General features: G+C 49.5%; 2 protein-coding genes and 1 long non-coding RNA gene across 3 annotated transcripts; 2 read left to right on the top strand and 1 right to left on the bottom strand.

Moving 5' to 3' along the window:
- The first annotated feature begins 5,278 nt into the window (after nt 1-5,278).
- Pcgf1 (polycomb group ring finger 1) lies at nt 5,279-8,168 on the top strand. The gene is made up of 9 exons (XM_005078302.4): nt 5,279-5,770; nt 6,187-6,292; nt 6,418-6,570; nt 6,723-6,794; nt 6,925-7,030; nt 7,209-7,242; nt 7,341-7,427; nt 7,863-7,943; nt 8,019-8,168. Exons 1-9 carry the CDS (start codon nt 5,678-5,680, stop codon nt 8,064-8,066), a joined length of 780 nt encoding a protein of 259 aa, XP_005078359.1. The 5' UTR covers nt 5,279-5,677; the 3' UTR covers nt 8,067-8,168.
- Nucleotides 8,169-12,304: 4,136 nt separating this feature from the next.
- Nucleotides 12,305-14,455, bottom strand: LOC121136947. Its single transcript, XR_005874131.1, has 2 exons — nt 14,306-14,455; nt 12,305-13,123 (listed from the first exon to the last, which is right to left on the bottom strand). It is a non-coding gene; the product is annotated as an uncharacterized LOC121136947 (long non-coding RNA).
- On the top strand, nt 12,881-14,995 carry Lbx2 (ladybird homeobox 2). The gene is made up of 2 exons (XM_005078303.4): nt 12,881-13,114; nt 14,393-14,995. Exons 1-2 carry the CDS (start codon nt 12,919-12,921, stop codon nt 14,785-14,787), a joined length of 591 nt encoding a protein of 196 aa, XP_005078360.1. The 5' UTR covers nt 12,881-12,918; the 3' UTR covers nt 14,788-14,995.
- Nucleotides 14,996-23,319: the final 8,324 nt, after the last annotated feature.

Below are 23,319 nucleotides of genomic sequence, written 5' to 3' on the forward strand. Positions count from 1 at the left end.
AGGTGATCTCAGCAGCTGGGATCTCACGCCTCTAATCCCAGCACAGGAGGGTGAAGACAGGAGTGATAGGGCTGGGTGGAGGAGACAGGAATTCAGAGCTTTTGCCTGTGAGGACTCATGGGGACAGCATTGCCAGTTCAGCTGGGTAGAGGTGAGATCTACTGGCTTGGCTGCTTTGCTTCTCTGAAGATCTTAAGCTTGAAGCCTGAACCCCAGTACCAGTCTCTGGGGCTTTTATTGTTCCTGCTGCAGGGTCTCTCTAAGTAGCTCGAGCTGCTCCTAAATTCTCCATCCTCCTACCTCCCTGACAGTGGGCTAATGGGCTTGCACCGGCATACCCATTTACCTAAGTGTCTGATTCACTTGAAGAAGCTAAGTGCCCCACCTCGGCTCCTTCCCTTCCTCTGTGAAGTTAGTTTTACTTCAAGATGGCTCCAACTCTTAAGTCACCACTCCTGTCATAAGTTTAGTCCTTCCTATGCCTAGCTATCTCAGAATTTTTCTCATTTGGACAGTCTTTGCCTGACTTATCAAGTGAAATTTTTATCTCTTCTTTCCCTTGTTATGTCCATGGCTATTGCCTCCATTTCTTCCTCCTTGCCTATTCTTGTGTTAACCCATGGACACTGGTTTTTCTACACCATGTCTTTTTTTTTTTTTTGGCGGGGGATGGGGAGAAATGTGCAGGTCTCACTATGTAGTCCTCACTGGCCTGGAACTCATTCTTTAGATCAGGATGGTCTTGAACCCACAGGAATCCACCTGCCTCTGCCTCCTGAGGAACACCCAGCAACCAATTATTTTTTGAATTTTCTTTTTTTTCTTAAAAAAAGTAAGATTACATTTCTTTTAGTTCTCTCTCTCTCTCTCTCTCTCTCTCTGTGTGTGTGTGTGTGTGTGTGTGTGTGTGTGTGTGTGTAGATGTACCACAGTATGAATGTGGAGGTCAGAGGACTACTTTGAGGCTGATGTCTCCTACCATGTGGGTCCCAGGGATCAAAGTCAGTTCATCAGATTTGGAAGCAATCACCTTCACCTGCTGGACCATCTCGCCAATCCTTTCCTTTGGCATCTATTTTTTGTTTTGTTTTCGGCAGTGGGGATTGAACCTAGGGCCTCATGCATGCTAGGCAAGTGTCCTACCACTGAGCTCCATCCCCAGCTCTGCTTTATTATGTGCCTCTTGAACTCTGTAGTGTGGACTTCCACTGTTCCTGAGTAGAGCCTTCCTCCACTGGCTGCTTCTTCTGCTGAGGAGAGTGAACATGCTTCAGAGGTCTGCCTTTAGCTTGTCTATGTTCAGACTTCATCCATTCCGGTAGCCTCTGTCCTCACACCCAGTCAGACAGCACTGACCCCTGACCTTTGAGCCTCATCTCTCCAGTCTCCCTTCTGTTCTAGCTTTCTGGCCAACTCTACCTTAAGTCCAACAGGTTGGAGAAAATGCTCACTTTTCACAATTATTCCTCTTCTTCCCCAGGCAGGTCCCTGGCTGCTTCCTTCTGCCATGATTTCCTTTAAATCCACCTCCTTCTTTGGACACTCTTCTGTAGCTCAGGCCATGAATTTACTATGTAGCCATGGCTGGCTTTGAACTCTGATCTTACTGCTTCTTCCTTCTGGATGCTAAGATTACAGGTGTGTTTCATTACTAGCTACAGTCCTTCCTTTCCATTTCTAAACCCTTAATCTAAGCTATCACCAACATTTGTTCATTCAGAATATTGTTTTAAAGATTTCTTTAAATTTTATAGCCGTGTGTGTTTGCCTTCTTGAGTTCATGTGCATTACAAGTATGCAAGAGCCCTCAGAGGCCAGGAGTGTTGGATCCCCATGAAGCTAGAGTCACAAGTAGTTGTGAGCCATCTATCTGCATAACATGGATGCTGGGAACTGAAATCATGTCCTCTGCAAGAGCAGTGACTGCTCTTAACTACCAAGCTGTCCCTCCAGCTACGATTCAGAATTTTTTTTTTTTTTTGGTTTTTCGAGACAGGGTTTCTCTGTGGCTTTGGAGGCTGTCCTGGAACTCGCTCTGTAGACTAGGCTGGCCTCGAACTCACAGAGATCCACCTGCCTCTGCCTCCCGAGTGCTGGGATTAAAGGCGTGCGCCACCAACGCCCGGCTATGATTCAGAATTTTTAATACCCACTATGTGCTCAGCTCTGGAGATATAAATGTGAATAGTAGAGGTAAGGAAAAATACATTCTAATACAAAAGGCAAATTAAAATTAGAAACCAATAATTATCTATATAATACATAACGACATGTTGTAGAATACACACACACACACACACACACACACACACAGATAGATGGGGGTAGCACATGCCTGTAATTCTAGCTTCCTTAGGAGGCTGAAGCAGAAGGATCACAAGTTTGAGGTCAGCTGGAACAATAATGTGAGTGTTTCAAAAAGGAAGAAAGAATGGAGTAAAAGAGCCGGGCAAGCTGGGTGTGCGGGAGTACTGGGGAGGTAGTGACAAGAAAGTCACCAGGGCTTGTTGGTCATGCAGTCTAACCTTATTATCAAGGAGCCTCTCCGAGGTCTCTCAGGATCCTAAGGACACCGGAGTTTGTCCTCTGGCCTATACATACACACACGTGTGTGCTCACTGTAGTGTGCACATGTACACACACAAAGTACATTAGTTACTTTTTAAATGTCTGGGTATACATGTGTTTGCCTGTGTGAGTTTATGTGCACCACATGTGTGCCAGAGTCCATGGAGAGCAGAAGAGGATGTCAGATCCCCTGGAACTGGAGCTAACCCAGGACCCCGTGTGGTGGCTCTTGCCTTTAATCCCAGCACTCCAAAGGCGGAGAGAGGCAAGTGCACCTCTGTGAGCTTAAAGCCAGTTTGATCTATCTAGTAAGTTCCAGGTAGCCAGGACTACATTGTGAGACCCTGTCTCAAAAAAGATAGATGTTAACAAAGCTAAAACATGGTAAGAAAAATAAAGCAAGGGAGTTAAGGGGCAAGCCAACAGTTTCCTTGTGCAGCAGGAACAGCAGAAGCCTCACGGAGACCTGGGAGAGGGAGGGAGCATGAGCAGAGCCCATTTTAGTGTCTTTATAGGACAGACAGCGAGCTCAGTGTGGCTGGAGAAACTATGCACGACATGGGGCTCTTATTCTGACTTAAAAGGGAAGCTACCAGGTTTGGGGGAATTTGTTTTATTTTGTTATTTTATGTGCATGAGTGTTTTGCCTTCAAGTATATCTGTGTACTACAAACATGGTAGTGACCGTGGAGATCAAACTAAGGTATTGGATCTGCAGCTGGAGTGATTTGTTGCAAACCTTTTTGCGGGTACTGGGAATCAAACTCAGGTCCTCTGGAAGAGCAGTCAATTTTCTTAACATCTGAGTCATCTCTCCAGCCCTTGGGTTTATTTAGGTTTGTGTGTGTGTGTGTGTGTGTGTGTGTGTGTGTGTGTGTGTGTGTGTGTGTGTTCTTAGTGATGACCAGAGCCTGGGACAAGAACTCTACTACAGAGCTGTAACCCCAGGGCTACTAAAATATCTTTAACAGAAAAATAAAATAATCTGATTTCTTTTCTTTTAGTTTTTGGGTTTTCTCAAGACAGAGTCTCTCTCTGAGTAGCTCTGGCTATCCTGGACTCTTTAGACCAGGCTGGACTCACTCACAGAGATGCAAATGCCTCTGCCTTGAGTGCTAGGATCAAAGGTGTAACACCACACTCAGCTCAACAATATGATATTTTAATTTTTTGATTTACTTACTATTTGTTTGTTGTTGCTATTGTTGAGACAGTTTTATGTAGCCCAGGTTGGCCTCAAAATTGCTATGTAGCCTCCACGACCCTGCTAAGCAGTGTATAAGTGTATACTCTGACTGGTCTCCACAATTGTTAAGTGCCCATTAAACTAATACCACAATCAAAATAAGAAACATCCATCAAGCCTGGTGATGGTGCCTCCAAAGTTACAGAGAAACCCTGCCTCAAGAAAACAAACAAACAAATATCCATTAAAACATTGTTCTAGCCGGGCGTTGGTGGCGCACGCCTTTAATCCCAGCACTCAGGAGGCAGAGGCAGGCGGATTTCTGTGAGTTCGAGGCCAGCGTGGCCTACAGAGTGAGTTCCAGGACAGTCTCCAAAACAATACAGAGAAACCCTGTCTTGAAAAAAACAAAAACAAACAAACAAAAACCGTTGCGTTGTCTAACCTATGGTCAGAATCAGTTTTCCATGTTGTGGGAAGGGACTGAAGAGGGAGCAATGGCGGACAGGAAGCAGTCAAGACCTGCAATGCCTTGGTAGTGATGACAGTAGCTTGGGCCAGGGAGGTAAACCATAGCTATAATTAGTTAATTAACAAGCCATTAATACTTCCTTGATCGTTATATACTCCATTCCATTCTGAAGAGTAATTTTATTCCATTCATGGGGTAACACACGCACTCTCTCTCCATTCTGAAGAGTAATTTTATTCCATTCATGGGGTAACGCGCACGCGCACACACACACACACACACACACACACGCACGCACGCACGCACACACTCTCTCCATTCTGTCGGGTACCTGTGGCCATCAATCTAACCATCCACCCCTTTTGGACCCCATTCCTTCATTGCCACTCCTTCTGTTTTCCTGGTCGTTCCCCTCCACGCTACCTTTCTATCCCACTTCAATCACACTTGTATCCCCTCATCCATGTGACAATCCGTGTGACGACAATCCGTGTGCCCACACGGAGCTCCATCTCTTCCAGAAAGCCTTTCAATGTTCCGGTGGTTCCTCCGCTCTGGCTCCATCCTCCAATTGTAATTGGTGCTAATAACGCTTCAGAGTAAATGTACTTTCTTTTTAATTTCGACATTAGAACTCAGTGATAACAATGTGCCAGTCCCGGGGACCCCTGCGTCCTCCCCCGGTGCGGGCCTGGGCCTATGCTACCGCAGGCACTCGCTGCCCAAGTATCTTCGCTGTCAGTCCTCCCCTCCTCCTTCGGCATCTGCTCTGCATTAGTCTACCCCAGGCCTCCGCAGGCGCCGATGATTAAATCATCATCATTAACCGGGGCCCATTCCCCCCCCCCACACCCCCGGCAGCAGGGAGAGTGGGGGGTAAGATCGTCACGTTCCCGGAGGGTCTCTCCCTTCCCACCCCGCCCAAGGCACCCTCTCCGAGACTTCACGAAGCCGGGAGAAACTCCCGCGGCGGAGCCGGGAGAAGGCCAGCCACCCGGACGCAGCTCCGCAGCGCGCACGCCGCAGCCGAGCAGGGCCGCCCTGCAGGGTGAGAACCCGGGGTCGGAGGCGAGGTCGCGTCCCGGGTCTCCCACTCTGCGGAGCAGCAGCGGGCGGCGATCGCCCGGCCCCGGGGTCGGAGGGCACAGGCTATCTATCCATCACAAACTCCTCAAGTTGGTCCAGAGGCCGGCTGCGCGCTGAGGGAAGTACGCCCCTGGGGGCGTGCAATGCCGGGACTCGGCCCCACAGCCCCCCCAACTCACTAACGACCACGGGGATGGGGGGGCCAGGGGGCTCAGGTGAGCACACGGGGAGAGAGAGAGAGAAGGGGTGAGGGCGGGGTGTGCCGGAACATAGCCAATCCGGAGAAGTTGAGGCCCGCGTTGCTATGAGACAAGTCCCGCCCCGCAGGCGGTACCGGAAGTGGCGGGCTGGGATCAGCCTTTAAGATGGCGTCTCCTCAGGGGGGCCAGATTGCGATCGCGATGAGGCTTCGGAACCAGCTCCAGTCAGTGTACAAGATGGACCCGCTACGGAATGAGGTGCAGGGGCGGCAGGGTGACTGCTGGGGTCCGTTAGCTGTGCGAACCCAAGCGGGCGAGAGGACGGGCGGTGGCGGGACCGGGGCCCAGTGCGCCTGCGCAGCAGTGGGGTGCGCAGGACGCACGCGCGATTCCGACAGGGTTGCCAAACGCTGGACAAGGACGCCTGCGCGTTGTGTCACTGACGGCGTTTGGTCTCCCTAGGGAAAGGAGGGTCAGGCGAGTCCGCGAGAAGAGAGCACCCGCTGTGCGCGGAGCCCTCTGCTGGGCGGAGGGGGAGCGCATCTCCCACCCCCCTCCCACGGGCCTGACGGCCGAGCCCAGTGACAGGAACGGCTCTGGAGCTGGGAAGTGCAGAGGTGAGGCGGGGAGGGCTTGCGGAGACCGGCGCGGAGTGACTGAGGGTGTGTCCGCAGGAGGAGGTCCGGGTGAAGATCAAAGACCTGAATGAACACATTGTTTGCTGCCTGTGCGCCGGCTACTTCGTGGATGCCACCACCATCACAGAGTGTCTCCACACCTGTGAGTGTCCCGGATCCTGCCCTGTCCTCTTCAAGCTGGCTGCAAGCCTCTCCGCTGTCTGTCCCACTCGCCCTAAGTGTCTGGGGTCCCAGAGGGCCTGAGTGTCTTCGTCTCTCCTCTTGCAGTCTGCAAAAGTTGTATTGTGAAGTACCTGCAGACCAGCAAGTACTGCCCCATGTGCAACATCAAGATTCACGAGACGCAGCCGCTGCTCAACCTCAAGCTGGATCGGGTCATGCAGGACATAGTGTATAAGCTAGTACCAGGCTTGCAAGACAGTGAGTGGCCACCTTGTGTTTGTAGGGCCTCCTGACTCTCATGCTGGGTGGCAGCTTGAAGTGAACAGCAGCTTTGTTGGGCATCATCTAGATAAAGAGGTCAACAGCCAGGACAAAGGGAATTAATATGGCCGCCCTTCACCCCTTCCTAGGTGAAGAGAAACGGATTCGGGAATTCTATCAGTCCCGAGGCTTGGACAGAGTCACCCAGCCCAGTGGGGAAGGTATGTCCTTGGTGGTCATTTGGGGGAGGGGGACCAATAAAACCCTCAGAGCATTTCTTCTGCCCAGTTTTGCTCTCTGGGGAAGATGGGGTGTGGAACCCCAACCTTCTCAGTGTCTGCTTTTCCTCAGAGCCAGCCCTGAGCAACCTTGGCCTCCCTTTCAGCAGCTTTGACCACTCCAAAGCCCACTATTACCGCTATGATGAGCAGCTGAGCCTATGCCTGGAGCGGCTGAGGTGAGGGGCAGGTCAGAGGCTGCGTGAAGTGATACTGTTGGTGACCCAGAATCAGCTCAGGGCTTAGGGAAAGGCCAAGGGATGAGGGAGTATCTGTTCCCTTGAAGAGAGTATATTATGGATCTAGGTGTGAGAGAGGAAATGTGGAACCCTCTAACTGGTTTTTGTTTCCATCCAGTTCTGGCAAAGACAAGAATAAAAATGTCCTTCAGGTGAGAGGGGCTGAAGTGGGGGGCCTTTCTGAAGGAGAACTTCTCCCAGCAACCCTTCCCTCACACACCTGTCCTCTTCCTCCCTTCCCTGCTCCTAGAACAAATATGTCCGATGCTCTGTTAGAGCTGAGGTACGCCATCTCCGGAGGGTTCTGTGTCACCGCCTAATGCTAAATCCGCAACATGTAAGTAAGCCCACTGTGTTATATGAAGGACAGAGACTGAAAGGGGAGGGATGTGTCTGGACTGAAACTAGAAGATTACCTCAAGTTCAAGGTTAGCCTAAACTATATTGTGAATTCTAGGCCAGTGGGAAAGGGGTCTAGTGAGGCAGCTTAGTGGGTAAAGTGCTTGCTTTGCAAGCACCAGGACCAGAGTTCAATCCCCAGACCGGAACCAAAACCAAAACCAACCTAGTGAGGTAGTGCAAACTTGTATTCCCAGCACGGGGGCTGCGGCTAGCCTGCCCTACTTGATGCGTTCCAGGCCAGAGAGAGAGCCTGTCTCAGAAAAGAAAAAAGGTGGATGGAGCCTGAGGAGTAACAGCCAGAGTTGTTCAGACATAAGCACACACAAGGGACAGAGTCCAGGGAACAGCCTCTGCCCCATCTCCCTCTTAGGTACAGCTCCTTTTTGACAATGAGGTTCTCCCTGATCACATGACAATGAAGCAGCTATGGCTGTCCCGATGGTTCGGCAAGGTAAGCCAGGTGCCATGGGCTGAGGGCCCCCGATGCTAACAGCCCGCTCATTTCTTCTTTCCCTTCTCTCCTCAGCCATCCCCTTTGCTTTTACAATACAGTGTGAAAGAGAAGAGGAGGTAGGGGCCAGCCAGGCTTGCCTCCACCCCCTTCCCACCCCTCCCCAGATATTTATGTAAAATTAACTGTGGCTTTATTTTTTGAAATAAAAGCTTTTAAAAAGCATTTTCCATCTTCCTTCTTAACCAGTCAACTACACACTCAGGCTTTGGCCTGTGTCCCGGTTCCTCCGCAGTCTCCCCAGTCTCACTGGGAGGGCCTCCTTTACCTACCAAATGTCCTCAGTGACTTGCAGAAGGAGAGGGGTAGGAGACCCACGGTGAATTGGAACCTGGCCTTTTTGGTGAGGGAAGGCCGTCTAGAGGGCAGCTCTTGCTGTCCTTCTGTGCTGCAATATATGGTACCAGCCTCGGAGGAAATGTTACACACACATCCTGTGAAGACAGGAGGCATGTGGCCACTCCAGGGCTGAAGAGGAGGAAGAGTAATATTTAAGGAGAAATCCAAACAATTGCATCTGGTTCTGTAGCCTGGGAAATAGAGACAAGAAAGAAGACCCCACAAATGGCACCTAGCGGGGCAGATCCGAGCCCAGGCCAGCTGTCCACAGCGGCAGCTAGCCTTAGGCATGGGGAGTCTGTGCAGCTGAGATGGGGAGGGGTAGTTGAGGAGGAGCCTAGTAGAAGACACCAAGAGGAGCTCTAGGGGGAAGGAGCTTCAAAAGAGGGGCGTGGTCAGGCAAGGGCACAGCTTGTCTCTAAAAGCCCACCACTGTACACGCTGGGCTCTGGCCGTGATCCCAGCCAGTGCCCTGGTTCTAGGGATAGCAATGTGGGAGAGTCAGTAAGTATCCCCTCACCCAAAGGAAGAAAAACCAACAAACAAAACCAAGCCTGCGTCTGGAGCTTTTCCACTTTCATTATATTGTCTGGAAACCTTACTAAGTCACTTGGGACATGTGGAGAATTTAAGCCTAAGGCAAAAGTGTTTTAGAAGATGAGATCTCGTGACTCTTGTTTATAAATTCCAGCATGAGGGAAGCTGAGGCAGGAGTATTACCAGCAGCTCTGGGCTAGCCTGGATGGAGTACAAAGTGAGTGCGTCTCTAACAGTGAAAAGTGCTTCAGTGTCTGAGGCAGATGACGGATCTGGGTGGGAAATGTATCCATGCCTCATTCTTATAAAGCTGGGGTATGTGTGGGGAGGGGCGGTTGACAGCCTCATCTCCTCCAGGGGTCCCCTTCCCCATGCAGAACAGCTGTTCCCAGAAGCTGACCTCAACAGAGCGCATGATGGGTTAAATATCCCAATAGTGTTTGTTCCCCTGTTGCCTTCCGAATCTGAAGTCTGCGAGCACGCGGCACCCAGGGTGTTTTCAAGAGACTTGAAACTTGTATGGCCAGCCCAAGTTTCTTATGGAGGGATGGGCAGGAGCGAGGAGGAGCGCTAAGCGCAGCACTTGTGGAGTTACTGAAGTCTGTGTGTGTCGTGCGCCGCCCCCCCTGCTCCGCCCGCATGCTGCGAAGGTGCTTGCTCTTGGACATGGCTGCAGTTCAGCAACAAAAAAGAAATGAGAGGAACTGGGGTTGAATATGATCAAAAATTTAAAGCATATTTTTAAAAAATAAAATTAAAAACGTCAGAGAACAACTTGTATCCGCGAAACCCCTGTGCACCGCTGCGCCCCCCCTCCCCGCCCCGCAAGCTAAATAAATGTTACGTTTTAATTAAGTCGGGTCTGAAGACTAGGGTCCTATCTCAGGAATCTTAAGCACCCACGCTTGGAGATGTGCCCTTTGCTTTGAGGCTCGGGATGGCTGAAGGTGCTAAGGTTTGGATCTGACGGGAACCATGCATGGTTGCCGCGACCTTCTCCTGTCAGCGCAGTGGCAGCGAGGGCGGCGGCCGCCAGCTACGGTGCGGATCTTCGGTGGTTGCCGATGCTGTGCAGCTGCAGACTCCCTTTCCTTTTCCCACCCTGACCCCAAGGCCACTTGCATCTCATATTGGGATTTCACGCGGATGCTTCTGGGGGAGGGGGGGTGCAGAACTCAATGGAACTCATCACCAGAACCCAGTGATCTGGTCACCACGTAGATACACAATCTGACAAAGAAAACCGCCCCAAGCTGAGTGCAAGTGGCTCTGAGGTTCAGCTAAGAGGACTGCTGGGAGTTCTAGGCCACCCTGGGCTACACGAGTTTGATCCCATCTAAAAGAGAAACAGCCAGGGGGTGATAGCTCACACCTTTGATCCAAGTACTTGGGAGTCACACGCCTTTAATCCCAGCACAGGAAGGTGGAGACAGGAAGGGATGTAGCTGGGAGGGGAGAGGAAAATGAGGTAGGAGGAGACAGGAGCTCAGCACATTCAGTCTGAGGATTCCTGGAGACAGGATCTTGCCCCCTTCAGTCTCTCTAGAGGCTGGCCCCTTCTTTGATCTTCAGGCAAGCTTTATTTGTTAGGTCACAAACAAAGTCTCACCACAGGTCAAAACAACTGGCCATCAGCAGGAGAAAGTATAAGAGATAGCAGATCCGCTTGCTCCCCTCAAGCCCAGAACCCAGGTTTAATCTGTTACTACCCCTCATTAATCACTCACCCTCCTCCAGTCCCCTTCTGTGGATCCGGTTTCTCCCCAGCTCATGTTCCAGATGCTTAGCCAGGAGAAGCCCCCTCAATGGCCCCAGGATCGTCTGGACTAGTCCCTAGACATTGGGATGTCCTTAGTGTCTGATGTTGGGACATCTTCCCTTTAACCTCTCCACTTCTCCTTCCTCCCCCAAACTTGTGTCTGAGGACAGTCCCATCCATTACCTGAACCCATCTGCTGAAGGGGGTGTCCAGGAGAGGAAAGCCAAGCCCCTCGGGAGAGCCCCACACTACACACACACACACACACACACACACACACACACACACACACACACACACACACAGGAGTAATTGAGAGCAGGGGTAAAAGGGACATAAAAGCCACATAATGGATGTGTGAGGAGAGCTTGCAGTGTCTTTTGGGTGACAGGATTGGGATGGAGTAGGGCAGTTCCTTCTGCCTCCTGGGATCTGCTTTAATTGCAGATTAAGTGAAACCACAAGGATTGTTCCGAGGACTGAGGCCTGCAGCAGAGACTCTCTACTGCCCTTCCCTACTCCCCCCTCCATTAATAACCAATTAACAAGGTTCTGAAGCAGCTCAGCTTTCCACTGTGGCCTGGCTCTGCTCTCTGACCCTGCAGTGGCTCATTGAGCTTCAAGAGCATCTCCAGGCTTCCAGGAGGGTCTGGATGCCTGAAGGCTGAGGGTATCATCAGAGGGAACTGTTTACTATCCTGCTATCAAGGGGAGTGTCCTATTGTCAAGGAGCCTTTGACTCAGGTTCCCAGGATCTCCTAAATCCTATTTGGGGCACCCCCAACTCTAAGTTACACTTGCCCCAAGGAAGACACTGAAAAATATGGGAGACACAGAGGCCTACAGGAAAGGTGACATGGGAAATAGTCTGGGAGGGGGAACTGTCCTGGATTTTCATTTAGCTGTCAACAAAACAAAACAAACATAAATAGAATGCTAGTCTTGGCTCAGCACAGTAGCTCACTCCACAGAAGACTAAGTCAGGATGATTACTTTTGAATCTGAGCACCTTTAGTCCCAGATAAGTTGGACACCAGCCTAGTCTACATAGTAAACTCCAGGACAGCCAGGGTTATACAGTGAGATCCTGACTCAAAATAATAGTAATAGCAAATAACAACTTAAAAAGAATATTGGCATACCCTTTGGGAGTAGCTGAGTGTCTATGCTCATAAGCTGTAAAGCCTCCAGCTATTTGAGGTGGATACAGTAGAAAAAGAATCCAAGTCTGTGCAGCCTCACTGACCCAGAGCTGCCTTATTTCAACTCCAGCTGACCATGAAGCTGTAACTCAGGTAAGAATAAATGTGGGAGAAAGGGACACAGAATACAAAAAGCAACAAACAGATCAGGCCTCGGAGTTTGAGTCTAAGTAGCCAGTGACGCCTGTCACATGACCTGACTGGGTCTAGGTCGCAGTGAGGTCTGCTCTGCAATTAGTCTTCCTGGAGAGTGACCCCACAGGGAAACCACACCTGAACTATGAGAGCTTAATAAAATGATAAAGGCAGACCTGGTAAGCCAGGAGGAACAGATCCTCTGTGGAGACCAGCCCTGGGAGCAAGGGACTGAGCAGTCATGCCAGCCTAGGTCTCCGGAAGCTTTTTTGTTTTTGGTGTTTTAACGTATTGGGACCTCTAGGCTACAGCATGGGAGACTCCACCTGCCCGGTTCCATATGATATCTTTTAATGACAGTCGCTGCTCTAGGCCAGGTTTTCACAAGTCTTGACCCGAATCCCCACACTGCACAACCATTTCCAGCTGCCATGTTCTCTTAAGACCTTTTCTCAGGTCGGTGGGGGAAGATTTGGTCAAGTTAAAATACTGAAGATTCTAAGGGTCTCAGGATCCTAACACAATCAGCCCTGATCCTGTTTCTAAGAACTCAGCGAATCCCCAGCCCTTAGGGTCAGGGAAAGCAATTTTATTGCCCAGGAGTTTATGAGCCAGAGCATATGTGGGGAACCAAGCAGCAAGCAGGACTCAGTAAAGTAAAGCCCAGTTTGAATGTGCACAGAACTATACCCCAAAGCCAGAAGTCACCGGCTTCTCTCCACCCTATAGAAGAAATAAGGCTGCCAGGACACCTACAGACTCCAGACTCACTACGGCCCTTGGAGGGAGGTGGGGGTGCAGAAGGAGGGGACATGGGGCTCCAACCCAGCTCTAGGGGGCGGGTCGGAGGCAGGGGGGCCAGATCGGAAGCTGAGCGCTGGGGGCCGAGGAGATTGTGGAGCCAAGAGCAGCAGAAGGCGGGATCATTACAACCCGGCTTGCCATGAACTCTGGACGCCAGCGCCGGACACCCTTCAGCATCGCAGACATCCTAGGCCCAAGCATGGTCCCCCGAGCGCCTTCTGTGCCACAGCTTCCCGAGGCCAGTCCTGATCCCGCGTCGCCACTGTTTGCGCTGGAGGAGCTGACTAGTAAAACGTTCCTGGGCCGAGCCCCGCGCACTCTGCAGCTTTCTGAAGGTACAACGCCTGCAAGGTCGTGGACTTGAATTAGTTCTCTCTCCCTCTCTCTGTGTCTGTCTGTCTGCCTGTCTGTCTCTGTCTGTCTGTGCATGTGTGTCACTCCCTCTGTTCTCTCTCGGTCTCTGTCTTTCTGTCTCTCTGTCTGTCTCTGTGTCTCTGTCTCTGTGTCTCTCTCTGTGTCTCTGTCTCTCTGTCTCTGTCTCTCTGTCTCTGTTCTCTGTCTCTGTCTCTGTCTCTGTCTCTCTCTCTCTCTCTCTCTCTCTCTCTCTCTCTCTCTCTCTCTCTCTCTCTCTCTCTCTCTCTCTCTCTCTCATCCATCATCAGTCACGAAGTTTGGTTCAGCCCTGGCCATTTTTACCCAGCCCTTTGCCCAGGTGTCAGGAGTTGCATCTCAGGTCCTGCAAGTCTCCAGCGTTAGTTCCCAGACCCTGCAGCTGCTCCAGGGGGGTCGCCAGCACCCCGGGGGTACTGCCAGGCAGGAAAGAATCTAGGGACTGGCTGGGCTAGTGGTGTTCCTTTGCTGTATGCGGAACAATCGCGACCGAGAAAGGCCGCGGAGGAGACAAAAGACTTAAGCTGTACGCAAGAAAAGAGTAAAACAGGGAGGGCTAGGATGAGGCAGAAAGCTCCGGAGACCTCCCGACCACCCAGCCCCAGCCCCAGCCCCAGCCCCAGCCCCAGCCCAGCCCCAACCCAGACCCAGCCCTAGCCCCAGACCCAGACCCAGACCCAGACCCAGACCCAGACCCAGACCCAGACCCAGACCCAGACCCAGACCCTGCGGTCACTTCTGGAGCCCCTGCAAGAAGGTCCTTGCAGCTGCGTTGGGCATACGAACCGCCCCTCTGCCTACCTCCCCTCCCCATGCTTCCACTGTGTCCCCTTTTGGATCCCGGAGAGGGAGATGGTGTTTTTAAGGACACATAAACAGAGGGCTTTATATGGCCACCAGGCCGGTTGGGTCACCCGACCTCAATCTAGCCTCTAACCTACTACCACGCAAAGGCGTCAGAGGATCTTCTCCAAACGGCCTTGACCACTGCACCAGATCTCCTCTGGTCAGTTCACCCCACTCCCCTGCATGAGCAATCTCATCTCTCCGTGGCCAGCACTTCAGAGGCCTGCTGCTCTTCGAATCCCTGGCCTGACCCGGTTTAGGGATCCAGATGCTGGTCCTCCCGCACACACCTGTTTGAGCTCTGCGACCCTAGCCTTTCCACCCAGACCACAGCTCCTCCAATGCTGGAGACTGACATTTCCGTCCCATCCCGGCAGGCAGAATCGCCCCAGAGGAGCCGCCAGGTCCCGGCTCAGGCGCCGGTGTCCGGAGACGCCGCAAGTCGCGTACAGCGTTCACTGCACAGCAGGTGCTGGAGCTAGAGCGGCGATTCGTCTTCCAGAAGTACTTGGCACCATCAGAGCGCGACGGGCTGGCTGCGCAACTGGGCCTGGCCAACGCGCAAGTGGTCACTTGGTTCCAGAACCGTCGCGCCAAACTCAAGCGGGATGTGGAGGAGATGCGCGCGGACGTGGCCTCTCTGTGTGCGTTGTCTCCGGGAGTCCTGTGCCACCTGGCACTGCCAGACAGTGCTTCAAGCCCTGACCCTGGCCCTACAGGGCCTGATTCTGAGCCCCGCTTATCGGATGAAGAGATACAGGTGGACGATTGAAAGCAAAACCTCTGCCAGCCCTGGGTTACAGGGCCCTGGACTCCTCACCTCTGCTAGGGGGCCTCATCTGGGTTCCCGGGTGGAGGGGAGAGACCCATTTAGCCCTGACCTGTTCCTCAGCCCACACTCCTACTTTTTTTTTATTCGTTGAGAATAAAACCGCTGCTCTGCTTCAAGGTGCCTCAATCCTGGATGCCCGTAGCCCAAACCAACGCAATCTGCTACTCACTGGGAAATTGGTTCTGCTGCTTTGCGGCTCCTTTAAAACATGGTGCTTCTTTTAGCCCGGGTAGCAGCCCTAAAAGGTAGGTGTCTGGCTATGCTCATTTTCCAAAAGAAGTTTGCCAGGATTTGGAAGCAAGCATCAGCTACCCTTCGGAGAACTGGCTGTCTTTCCTCTCTGGAGACACTGGATGGAGAGGAAGTGGGCAGGATCTAGCGGTGACTTCCAGCTACTACCCTCTACTGGCCACCTTTGTTCCCAGTTCTCTGTCCGCAAACCTGGAGACCTCAACACTAAACTTTAAGCTGTCCCTATGTGATAACGTGATTCTTTCCTTTCCCTGCTCTTCATCAAGGTTTACTAGGTTCCCTGCATTAAACGCTCCACACTAAGCCTAGTGTGGGTGCACACCCATGATTCCAGAGCTTGGGAGGTGGAAGCAGGAGGATCAAGAGTTCTAGGTCAGCCTGGGCTACAGCACACACACACACACACACACACACACACACACACACACACACACACACACGCCAATAAACAAAGAACCCTGTGATGGGACATAGTGAGGAACCAATGTCTGGAGAGAGGGCACACCCACTTCTACCTCTGGGACCCCTGTCCAGGTATGGGGGTATGGGGGCAGGGCACACCTGACTCATGAGAGGAGCTCAAAGTATCTGTCACAAGTGGGGTCTTAGCCTGAACCCACTGCCTGACATTCATTTCTGCTGGTCATTGACTGCCCCCTGCAAAGGCACTGGGGAGGGGCAGGGAGCACTGAGGAGTTACAGGCCCACCCTGCCAGTCTTTAGGAGACCACCACACAGCCAGGGCCTCAGCTGCAGGTGGAGGGCCAAGAATAGGAAATTCCAGGGAGGATGAATAAGACTGGAAGGCAGGCGAGATCCTGGTGTCTTCACACAAGAACGAATGCTTTGTGTGAATTAATTAACACAGCAGCCCAAACGACAGGCTTTTAGTCTGGTGCTAGGGAAGACCATGGGCACTGCCCTTGCTTTTCTGACACAAGTTTTTGTTTTGTTTTGTTTTTGAGACAAGGATTCTTCTCTGTGTAGCCTTGGCTGTCCTGGAACACACTCTGTAGACCAGGCTGACCTTGAACTCACAGAGATCTGCCTGCCTCTGCCCCTGAAGTGCTAGGATTAAGGGTGTGTGCCACCACACTGAGCACACTTAAAAAAAAGATTATTTTATTTTCATCTTACATATATGAGTGTTCTGTTTGCATACACACATATATACATGTATATATGTATGTGTGTCTGCCCGGTGCCCACACTGCCAGAGAAGGGTGTTGGATCCCCTGGGATTGGAGTTAAAATCACTGTGAGCCGCCCCATGTACCCACATCAGCTGGGAGCTGAACTTAGGTCCTCTGCAAGAACAGAAAGTGCCACTTCTCCAGCCCTGACTTGTTGTTTATCCCCAACCCCACCCCCCCACCCCCACCCCCCACCCCCGGGGCACTAGGCCTGGCAGAGGTGACTAAGAAGCAAAAGATGCTTAGGGCTAGAGGTAGGAAAACCCAGAAGGAACTGTGCTGTAAACAAGGCATTGCCTTCAAGGCTTTCGGGAAGCCAATCAGAAAACCGCGGCTTAGCGGCTTAGCGTAGGCTGATACGGTGATATGCAAGAGACTGGCAGAGGTCTTTGGCCCTGCAATGGGTAGCAGCAGAGAATGCACAGCTGGGCTGGGACATGTGGGGGCAGTCACAGGAGGGAGTACATGTGATTCTCCTAGTGACTGGGACTACATGATTGACAGCTCATACGCTCAACAACCGGAAGGAAATGGCACTGGACAGAAACTGTGACCACTGATATATGAAGTATCAAGGAGGACCTTGAACTCCTGACCCTTCCACTTCCTCTTCCAGTGTGTGTGTTGGAATGACAGGCGTGTGTCCCCCACTTCCCATTCTATTCTCTAATCAGGGTAACATTTTCTTTGTTTGCGGGAGACCAGCTAAGAGCGTCTCCTCCCCTTTATCATCCTTGCAGTCTGATGAGACTCTGAATTCGTTCCATGGCCCTTACTGGTTCATTTCCCGGTGTGCTGAACTCTGGGAATACCAGTTCGGTTTCTCTACTTTCCCTCTGAACTCCCCTTATCTTTGTTTCTCACTGATTGCTTTTTTTCCCTGATGGCTTCTTTGACTTCTTTTGACTCCATGTTTTCTTGACTTTCCTTAGATGGAAGTGGAACCCTGGGTGTGGTGGCGCAAGCCTTTAATCCCAGTACTCAGGAGGCAGAGGCAGGTAGATCTCTGTGAGTTCGAGGCCAGCCTGGAACAGAGTGAGTTCCAAGACAGTCTCCAAAACAATACAGAGAAACTCTGTCTCGAAAAAAAAGTGTCAAGCAATAGAGGAAGACACCTGGTATACTCTTCTGGCCTCTACAAGTATGTGTGTGGGTAAAACGCACATCTATCTCATATGTGCACCACACACACACACACACTCAAAGAATGTGAACAGTGATTCCCTAGAAGACTTCTTGAACACCCATTGCTGTGAGCTCAATGCTCTATAGCCTGAGTGAAATTCCCAGCCTGATGCAGGCAAGGGTTTGCCTCTATCAGTTTCCTGGGTGATGTTGATGGTACTGGTCTCTATCAGTTTCCTGGGTGATGTTGATGGTATTGGTCTCCTCCACACAAGGAGATCCAGAATCCCAGGAATTCTGGACTTTAATAATTTTAAAAGCCATGTCTTCACACACCTCTTTCCACCTAGGAGTCACAAATACACAGGACAGGTGCAGGCAAAAATCAGTTCATTTAACAACCTGGATGGATAGTCAGCTAACTACTCTGTGAGGCAGGGACTGTCTTTATTGTGTAAATGAAGGGACTGAGCTTAAATGCTGAGAGACCAGCCACAGGGCCACAGCTAACCACTGCTGACTTTATCCTGCTTCAGCTGTTGTAAGGTACTAAATCATAAACTAAAAAGAAATTGTCCAAGGCCTATAGAAAAGAGATGTTTCAACAACTAGAAAAGGGAAGAGGTTGGAGACTTGGTTTGGTGGCAGATAGCTGGCTCTATCCCCGCAATGGAGGGGTGTGGAGGGAGAGGAGGAGGGGTGTGGAGGGAGAGGAGGAGGGGTGTGGAGGGAGAGGAGGAGGGGTGTGGAGGGAGAGGAGGAGGGGTGTGGAGGGAGGAGGGAGACGCCAACTGCAGCCTCGGGGAGTGCGGAGCCGCGCTAAGAAGGGACTTTTCAAATGCAAAGCCTTGAAGAGCTGGTCTTTCAGCAGTGGGAGGAGGTGGGGATTTGATCATTGAACGAGAGAGAGAGAGGGGGGGGGGAAGGGATTACCAGAGGCTAGGAGCAAGCAGAATTGTATCTAGAGCAGACAGGGCAGGGACTGAGATGGGGAAGGTGAGCATTCATCAAGCCAAAGGGTGGGACTTAGCTATTACCCACCACTGGGACCCTGCTCCTGAGTATAGGGCTCTAACTGACCTGTGAGTCCCCTAGGACTAAAAAGTAGGACAAACTCCATGGTCTCCTCTCTGGCTCTACTGTAGTCTCAAAGCCTGAACTTCTGGAGAGTCCCTGATATGAGCCTTGGTGGACTCCTCAGGATATGTGCTTTTCTCTCTCTCTCTCTCTCCTTTCCAAAGGAGAAATGACTCAGTGATTAAGACAGCTGGATGCTCTTACAGAGAACCTGGGGTTAATTCCCAGTACCCACATAATGGCTCACAACCATCTGTAACTCCAGTTCCAGAGGATTCCATGTCCTATTCTGGACTCCACAGGCACTGTATATACAACTGGTATACAGACCCATATGCAGGCAAAACACTCTTACACATTAAAAAAAAGTATTTTGGCCTGGCGTTGGTGGTGCACGCCTTTAATGCCAACACTTAAGAGGCAGAGGCAAGCAGATCTCTGTGAGTTTAAGTCAGTCTGGTCTATGTAGTGAGTTTCAGGACAGTCAGAGCTACATAGTGAGACCCTGTTTTGAAAACGAAACAAACAAAAAATATGTTTATTGTACTAAGTACAGTGATATACACCTTTAATCTCGGCACTCAGGAGGAAAAGTTAAATTCTAACCGGTCTACATAGTGAGTCCAGGGTCAGCCAAAGTGACATAATGAATGTGTGCCTCGGTGTGTGTATGTGTGTGTGTGTGTGTGTGTGTGTGTGTGTGTGCATGTAGATGGGATGAGGGGAGGACATGGGACATGTGTAGAGGTCAGAAGTCAGCCATGTGGGTTCCAGGGATCAAACTCAGGATTTCAGTGAGCCATCTCCACAGTCTTTATTCTTGTGGCATTGCAGTGAGGATGAAGTTGTTTGTACTTAATTACATGGAGTGTGGCAAGCCACGTTCTGAATGTACTAACTCATCCACTCCCTATGACTCCATAATATAGGATGTGTGAGTATCTTCATTTAAACATTTTTTGTTTTTTTTTTGTTTTTCGAGACAGGATTCTTTGTATTGCTTTGGAACCTGTCCTGGAACTCACTCTATAGACCAGTCTGGCTTCAAACTCATAGAGATCCACCTGCCTCTGCCTCCCGAGTGCTGGGATTAAAGGTATGCTGCGCCACCAACACCTGGCAAAATATTTATTTATTTATTATGTATACAGTGTTCTGCCCAGGCCAGAAGAGGGCACCATGTTGCATTACAGATGGTTGTGAGTCACCATGTGGTTGCTAGGAATTGAACTCAGGACCTCTGGAAGAGCAGTCAGTGCTCTTAACCTCTGAGCCATTTCTCCAGTCCCCATAAACATTTTTTAAAGATTTGTTTTACTTTCTACTTTTTTTTTTGAGACAGAGTCTCTCAACCTAATTCTGATGGTCTTTGAATTCACTATGTAGACCAAGTTGGCTTTGAACTCCCAGAGATCTACATGCCTCTGGATTAAAGGCATCAATAACCACACTTGGCCCCAAGATTTATTTTACTTTTAATTATATGTATGTGGGTATGTGTACATGAGTGTAGTACCTGCAGAGGCCAGTAGATATCACTGTATCCCCTGGAACTGGAGTTGTAAGCTGCCTTGTGGGTGCTGGAAATTTAACCAGAGCCCCCTCCAAGAGCAGTAATTGCTTTTAACTAGTAAGTCATCATTTTAAACATTTACTTTTGGGCAGTAAGTGTTTTGCTTATATGTATGTAGGTATACCATGAGCATGTTCATGTCTTTGGAGTTACATAGATGGTTGTGAGTCACTATGTGGGTGCTGCAATTCCAACCCAGGTCTTCTATAAGAATAGCAAGTGCCCTTAACAGCTGAGCCCTCTATCCAGTCCAGTCTGAGAAAGTTTAATAAACTTTAATCATCCAACATATATATTCTATCTTTGTACAGTTTATTTGGACTCCTTGTGACTTGGCTTTAGGCTTTCGTTGCTTGGCTACATCGCTTATTTTTCATTTTAGAACAAAATCTTTTTTTAATCATAAAACATCTACCCTTATCCAAAATATTCCCTTTTCTTTTTTACCCTTTTAACAAAAATATGACTTTATACTTAGATCAGTCCCAATAATTCTCTCTTACCCTTACTGTTTCTTTATCTCATTCTTCTAACAGTCAAATCCAAATAACGTACACAGTACCTTGTAACAAATTAAGATTACCTGTACACATTTTTTGGGGGGGGCAGAGTTTCTCAGCCCTGGCTGTCCTGGAACTTGTTCTGTAGATCAGGCTGGCCTCGAACTCACAGAGATCCACCTGCCTCAGCCTCCCTAGTGCTGGGATTAAAGGTGTGTGATGCCACTGCCCTGCTGCACACATACTTTTAGCCACCAAAATTTTTCTTTGCAAGTCTTTTTTTTTCACAGTTGTGTTAGCTTTACTTTTTTTTTCCTTTGCAAGTCTTAAGCAAGCCTTCTTTTTGCTCCAATTTTTACAACTTTTCTTTCTTCCTCTGGTTAGAAAAAAAATACTTTACATTCTAGCAAGAACCTTGACATATTATCTAAATGACCTCGATGTTAGGGAATATGACCTTGCAAACAAGAAATGGCAGAAAAGAAAGCACATACAGAGCAAAAATAATCTCTGCATGTTACCTCTGTAATTGCAATTTTAGATGAGAAAGGCATTTACTAATGTATTTTAGCTCTCACTGAGAAGAGGGGTATTAGGATGTTGCCTCTTGGAATGCTCCATCTCTCCACTTATAACAGAGGATTTCTTCTTTCTCCCTGGAGTCTCTCTTCTGTCTTACTCCCCTGAGATTTCTCTGCTTGGCTATTTGGACCTTGACTTTCTGGAGCTTTGCCTCATTAATCTGATTTATGGTTGTCAACAGTATCTAAGCTTTCTGTTGTTTTTCCTTGACCCTTCTCACACAGACCTTTTCTGTGGCTCTGAATAACTGCATTCCCCAGTCTTTAGGCCATCTTTTCTCGTTTTTTCCAGTCTGTCTGCTGGGGGTGTGTGTGGCTACAAAGTGTAATTTTAGCATCTCTTGTCCTAAAGGCTTTCTTATGATTAATCTCAAGTATTTTTCATCTGAATCCTAAGCCTTTCTAAGGACACTGTGAGCTCATCTTCTTTTCCTGTTTATTGAGGTTTCTCTTACCTAATGACCCCTTGGTGGTGGCAGCCCACTTTGAATGAAGCCCAATCTGTTCCAATACTGGCCAGAGCTTTTCTTGAAATAGTTCAACACCTTTGAAGTTCGTGTAGCACACCGTCTGTGACTTTGTGCGTCTTACGTGCTCTACCTGGGATGTGCTTTCCCAGGCAAATGGGTTGGGGCTCTTGTCTCTTTTCGATCTTGGCTTAAATGTCACATTGTCAGGGAGGCTGTCTCAATCACTCCTTAAAAAAAAAAAAAAGAGACACCTCGGGGGCTAGACAGATGGCTCAGTGGTTAAGAGCTCTGACTGCTCTTCCAGAGGCCCTGGGTTCAATTCCCAACACCCACAGGGCAGCTCACAACTGTCTGTAACTCCAAAATCTGACACCCTCACACAGACAAAAACACCAATGCACATACAATAAAAATAAATTATTTAAAAAAGAGACCTCTTGTCCTGGAGAGATGGCTCAGCGATTATGAGAACTGCCTGTTCTCCTGGAGGACCCGAGTTCAATTCCCAGCACCCACATGGCAGCTCACAACTGTCTGTAACTCCAGGATCTGACACTGTCACACAGACATGCACACACCAGTTGCACAAAACTAAAAATAAATTTAAAAAGAGACCTCTTCATTCCACTGTATCTCTGTTTATACATCTCGTATGTGACAAACTGTGTTAGGTGTGACTGGTATCTCTGTCAGATACTCTAATTCATTGAATAGAAGGGTGTTTATTTTATTCAGTATTGGTAGTGGTGATGGTGTGTGTGATTTTTTTTCTTTCCACCACATGGGTTTCAGAGATCAAACTTAGGTTGTCAGTCTTGGAAGCAGGCGCCCTTGTTGCCTGGGTCATCTCACCAGCCCTCTCAAAAACAAATACCATTCTGGTGAATGTTTGACATGAAAGGAGGGCGACAAAAAGATTCTCAAGATTTTTTTTTATTAAGCAAACAGGTTTGTGTTATGAACCAAAAAAAAAAAAAACAACCAAGTACGAGACAACTTTTAAAGATTTTATTTTTTAATTATACATTTCTGGGGGGGGGGGGGGGCTTGTGCAGGTATGTGCAGGTGCCTCCAGAAACCAGAGACATCAGATGCCCCAAGAACCGGAGTTGCAGGCTATTTAAAGCCATCTGATATGGGTGCTGGGAATTGAACAGGGGTCCTCTTCATGAGTGGAGGCATCTCTTCAGCGTCAATTAATTCATTTTTAGACTTGTTACCTTTGTGTGGGAAAGACTCGTGAATCTGAGACTGGGCCAATTCTCTATATGGACCTGTATCCTCCTCAGCCTGGAGACTTGTTAACTGAGATTCTAGAAATCAGGGAATGACAAGGAAAGCAACTGAAATTTAACCTGGCAGTGCCCCCTTATCTGATGCTTTTGTCTTTCCCTCAGTAACTGTACCATATACCTCAGGAAATCTAAACCCTTGAGGCCTTTCAAGCAACTCTCAGAGACTGGGTCTCATGCTGTAGCCCCAGGCTCGCCTGAAACTATGTACTCCAGGTGTGGAATACCTCATGACAAACCTCCCGTCTCAACCTCCTGAGTGCTGGGCTATAGTGATATTCTCTTTTCCTGGCTTTAGCATCTTTGCTCAGATTGTCCTCTGTTATAGCATCTTTCCAAAGGCACTTGTAACCACTGCCTAGTACTCAGCCGTGAGACCCTCAAATGCTCAATTTTGCCTGCTTTGATC

Source organism: Mesocricetus auratus, unplaced genomic scaffold, assembly GCF_017639785.1.
Source record: "Mesocricetus auratus isolate SY011 unplaced genomic scaffold, BCM_Maur_2.0 Super-Scaffold_100676, whole genome shotgun sequence".
NCBI classification, from domain to species: domain Eukaryota; kingdom Metazoa; phylum Chordata; class Mammalia; order Rodentia; family Cricetidae; genus Mesocricetus; species Mesocricetus auratus.

Bases quoted from the DNA above. Each gene is read 5' to 3' on its own strand.
- Pcgf1 (XM_005078302.4), top strand. From the start codon at position 5,678: ATGGCGTCTCCTCAGGGGGGCCAGATTGCGATCGCGATGAGGCTTCGG. The intron at 5,771-6,186 runs GTGCAGGGGCGG...GTGTGTCCGCAG, and splicing joins TGGACCCGCTACGGAATGAG to GAGGAGGTCCGGGTGAAGAT. The intron at 7,944-8,018 runs GTAAGCCAGGTG...TTCTCTCCTCAG, and splicing joins TGTCCCGATGGTTCGGCAAG to CCATCCCCTTTGCTTTTACA.
- Lbx2 (XM_005078303.4), top strand. From the start codon at position 12,919: ATGAACTCTGGACGCCAGCGCCGGACACCCTTCAGCATCGCAGACATC. The intron at 13,115-14,392 runs GTACAACGCCTG...CCATCCCGGCAG, and splicing joins CACTCTGCAGCTTTCTGAAG to GCAGAATCGCCCCAGAGGAG.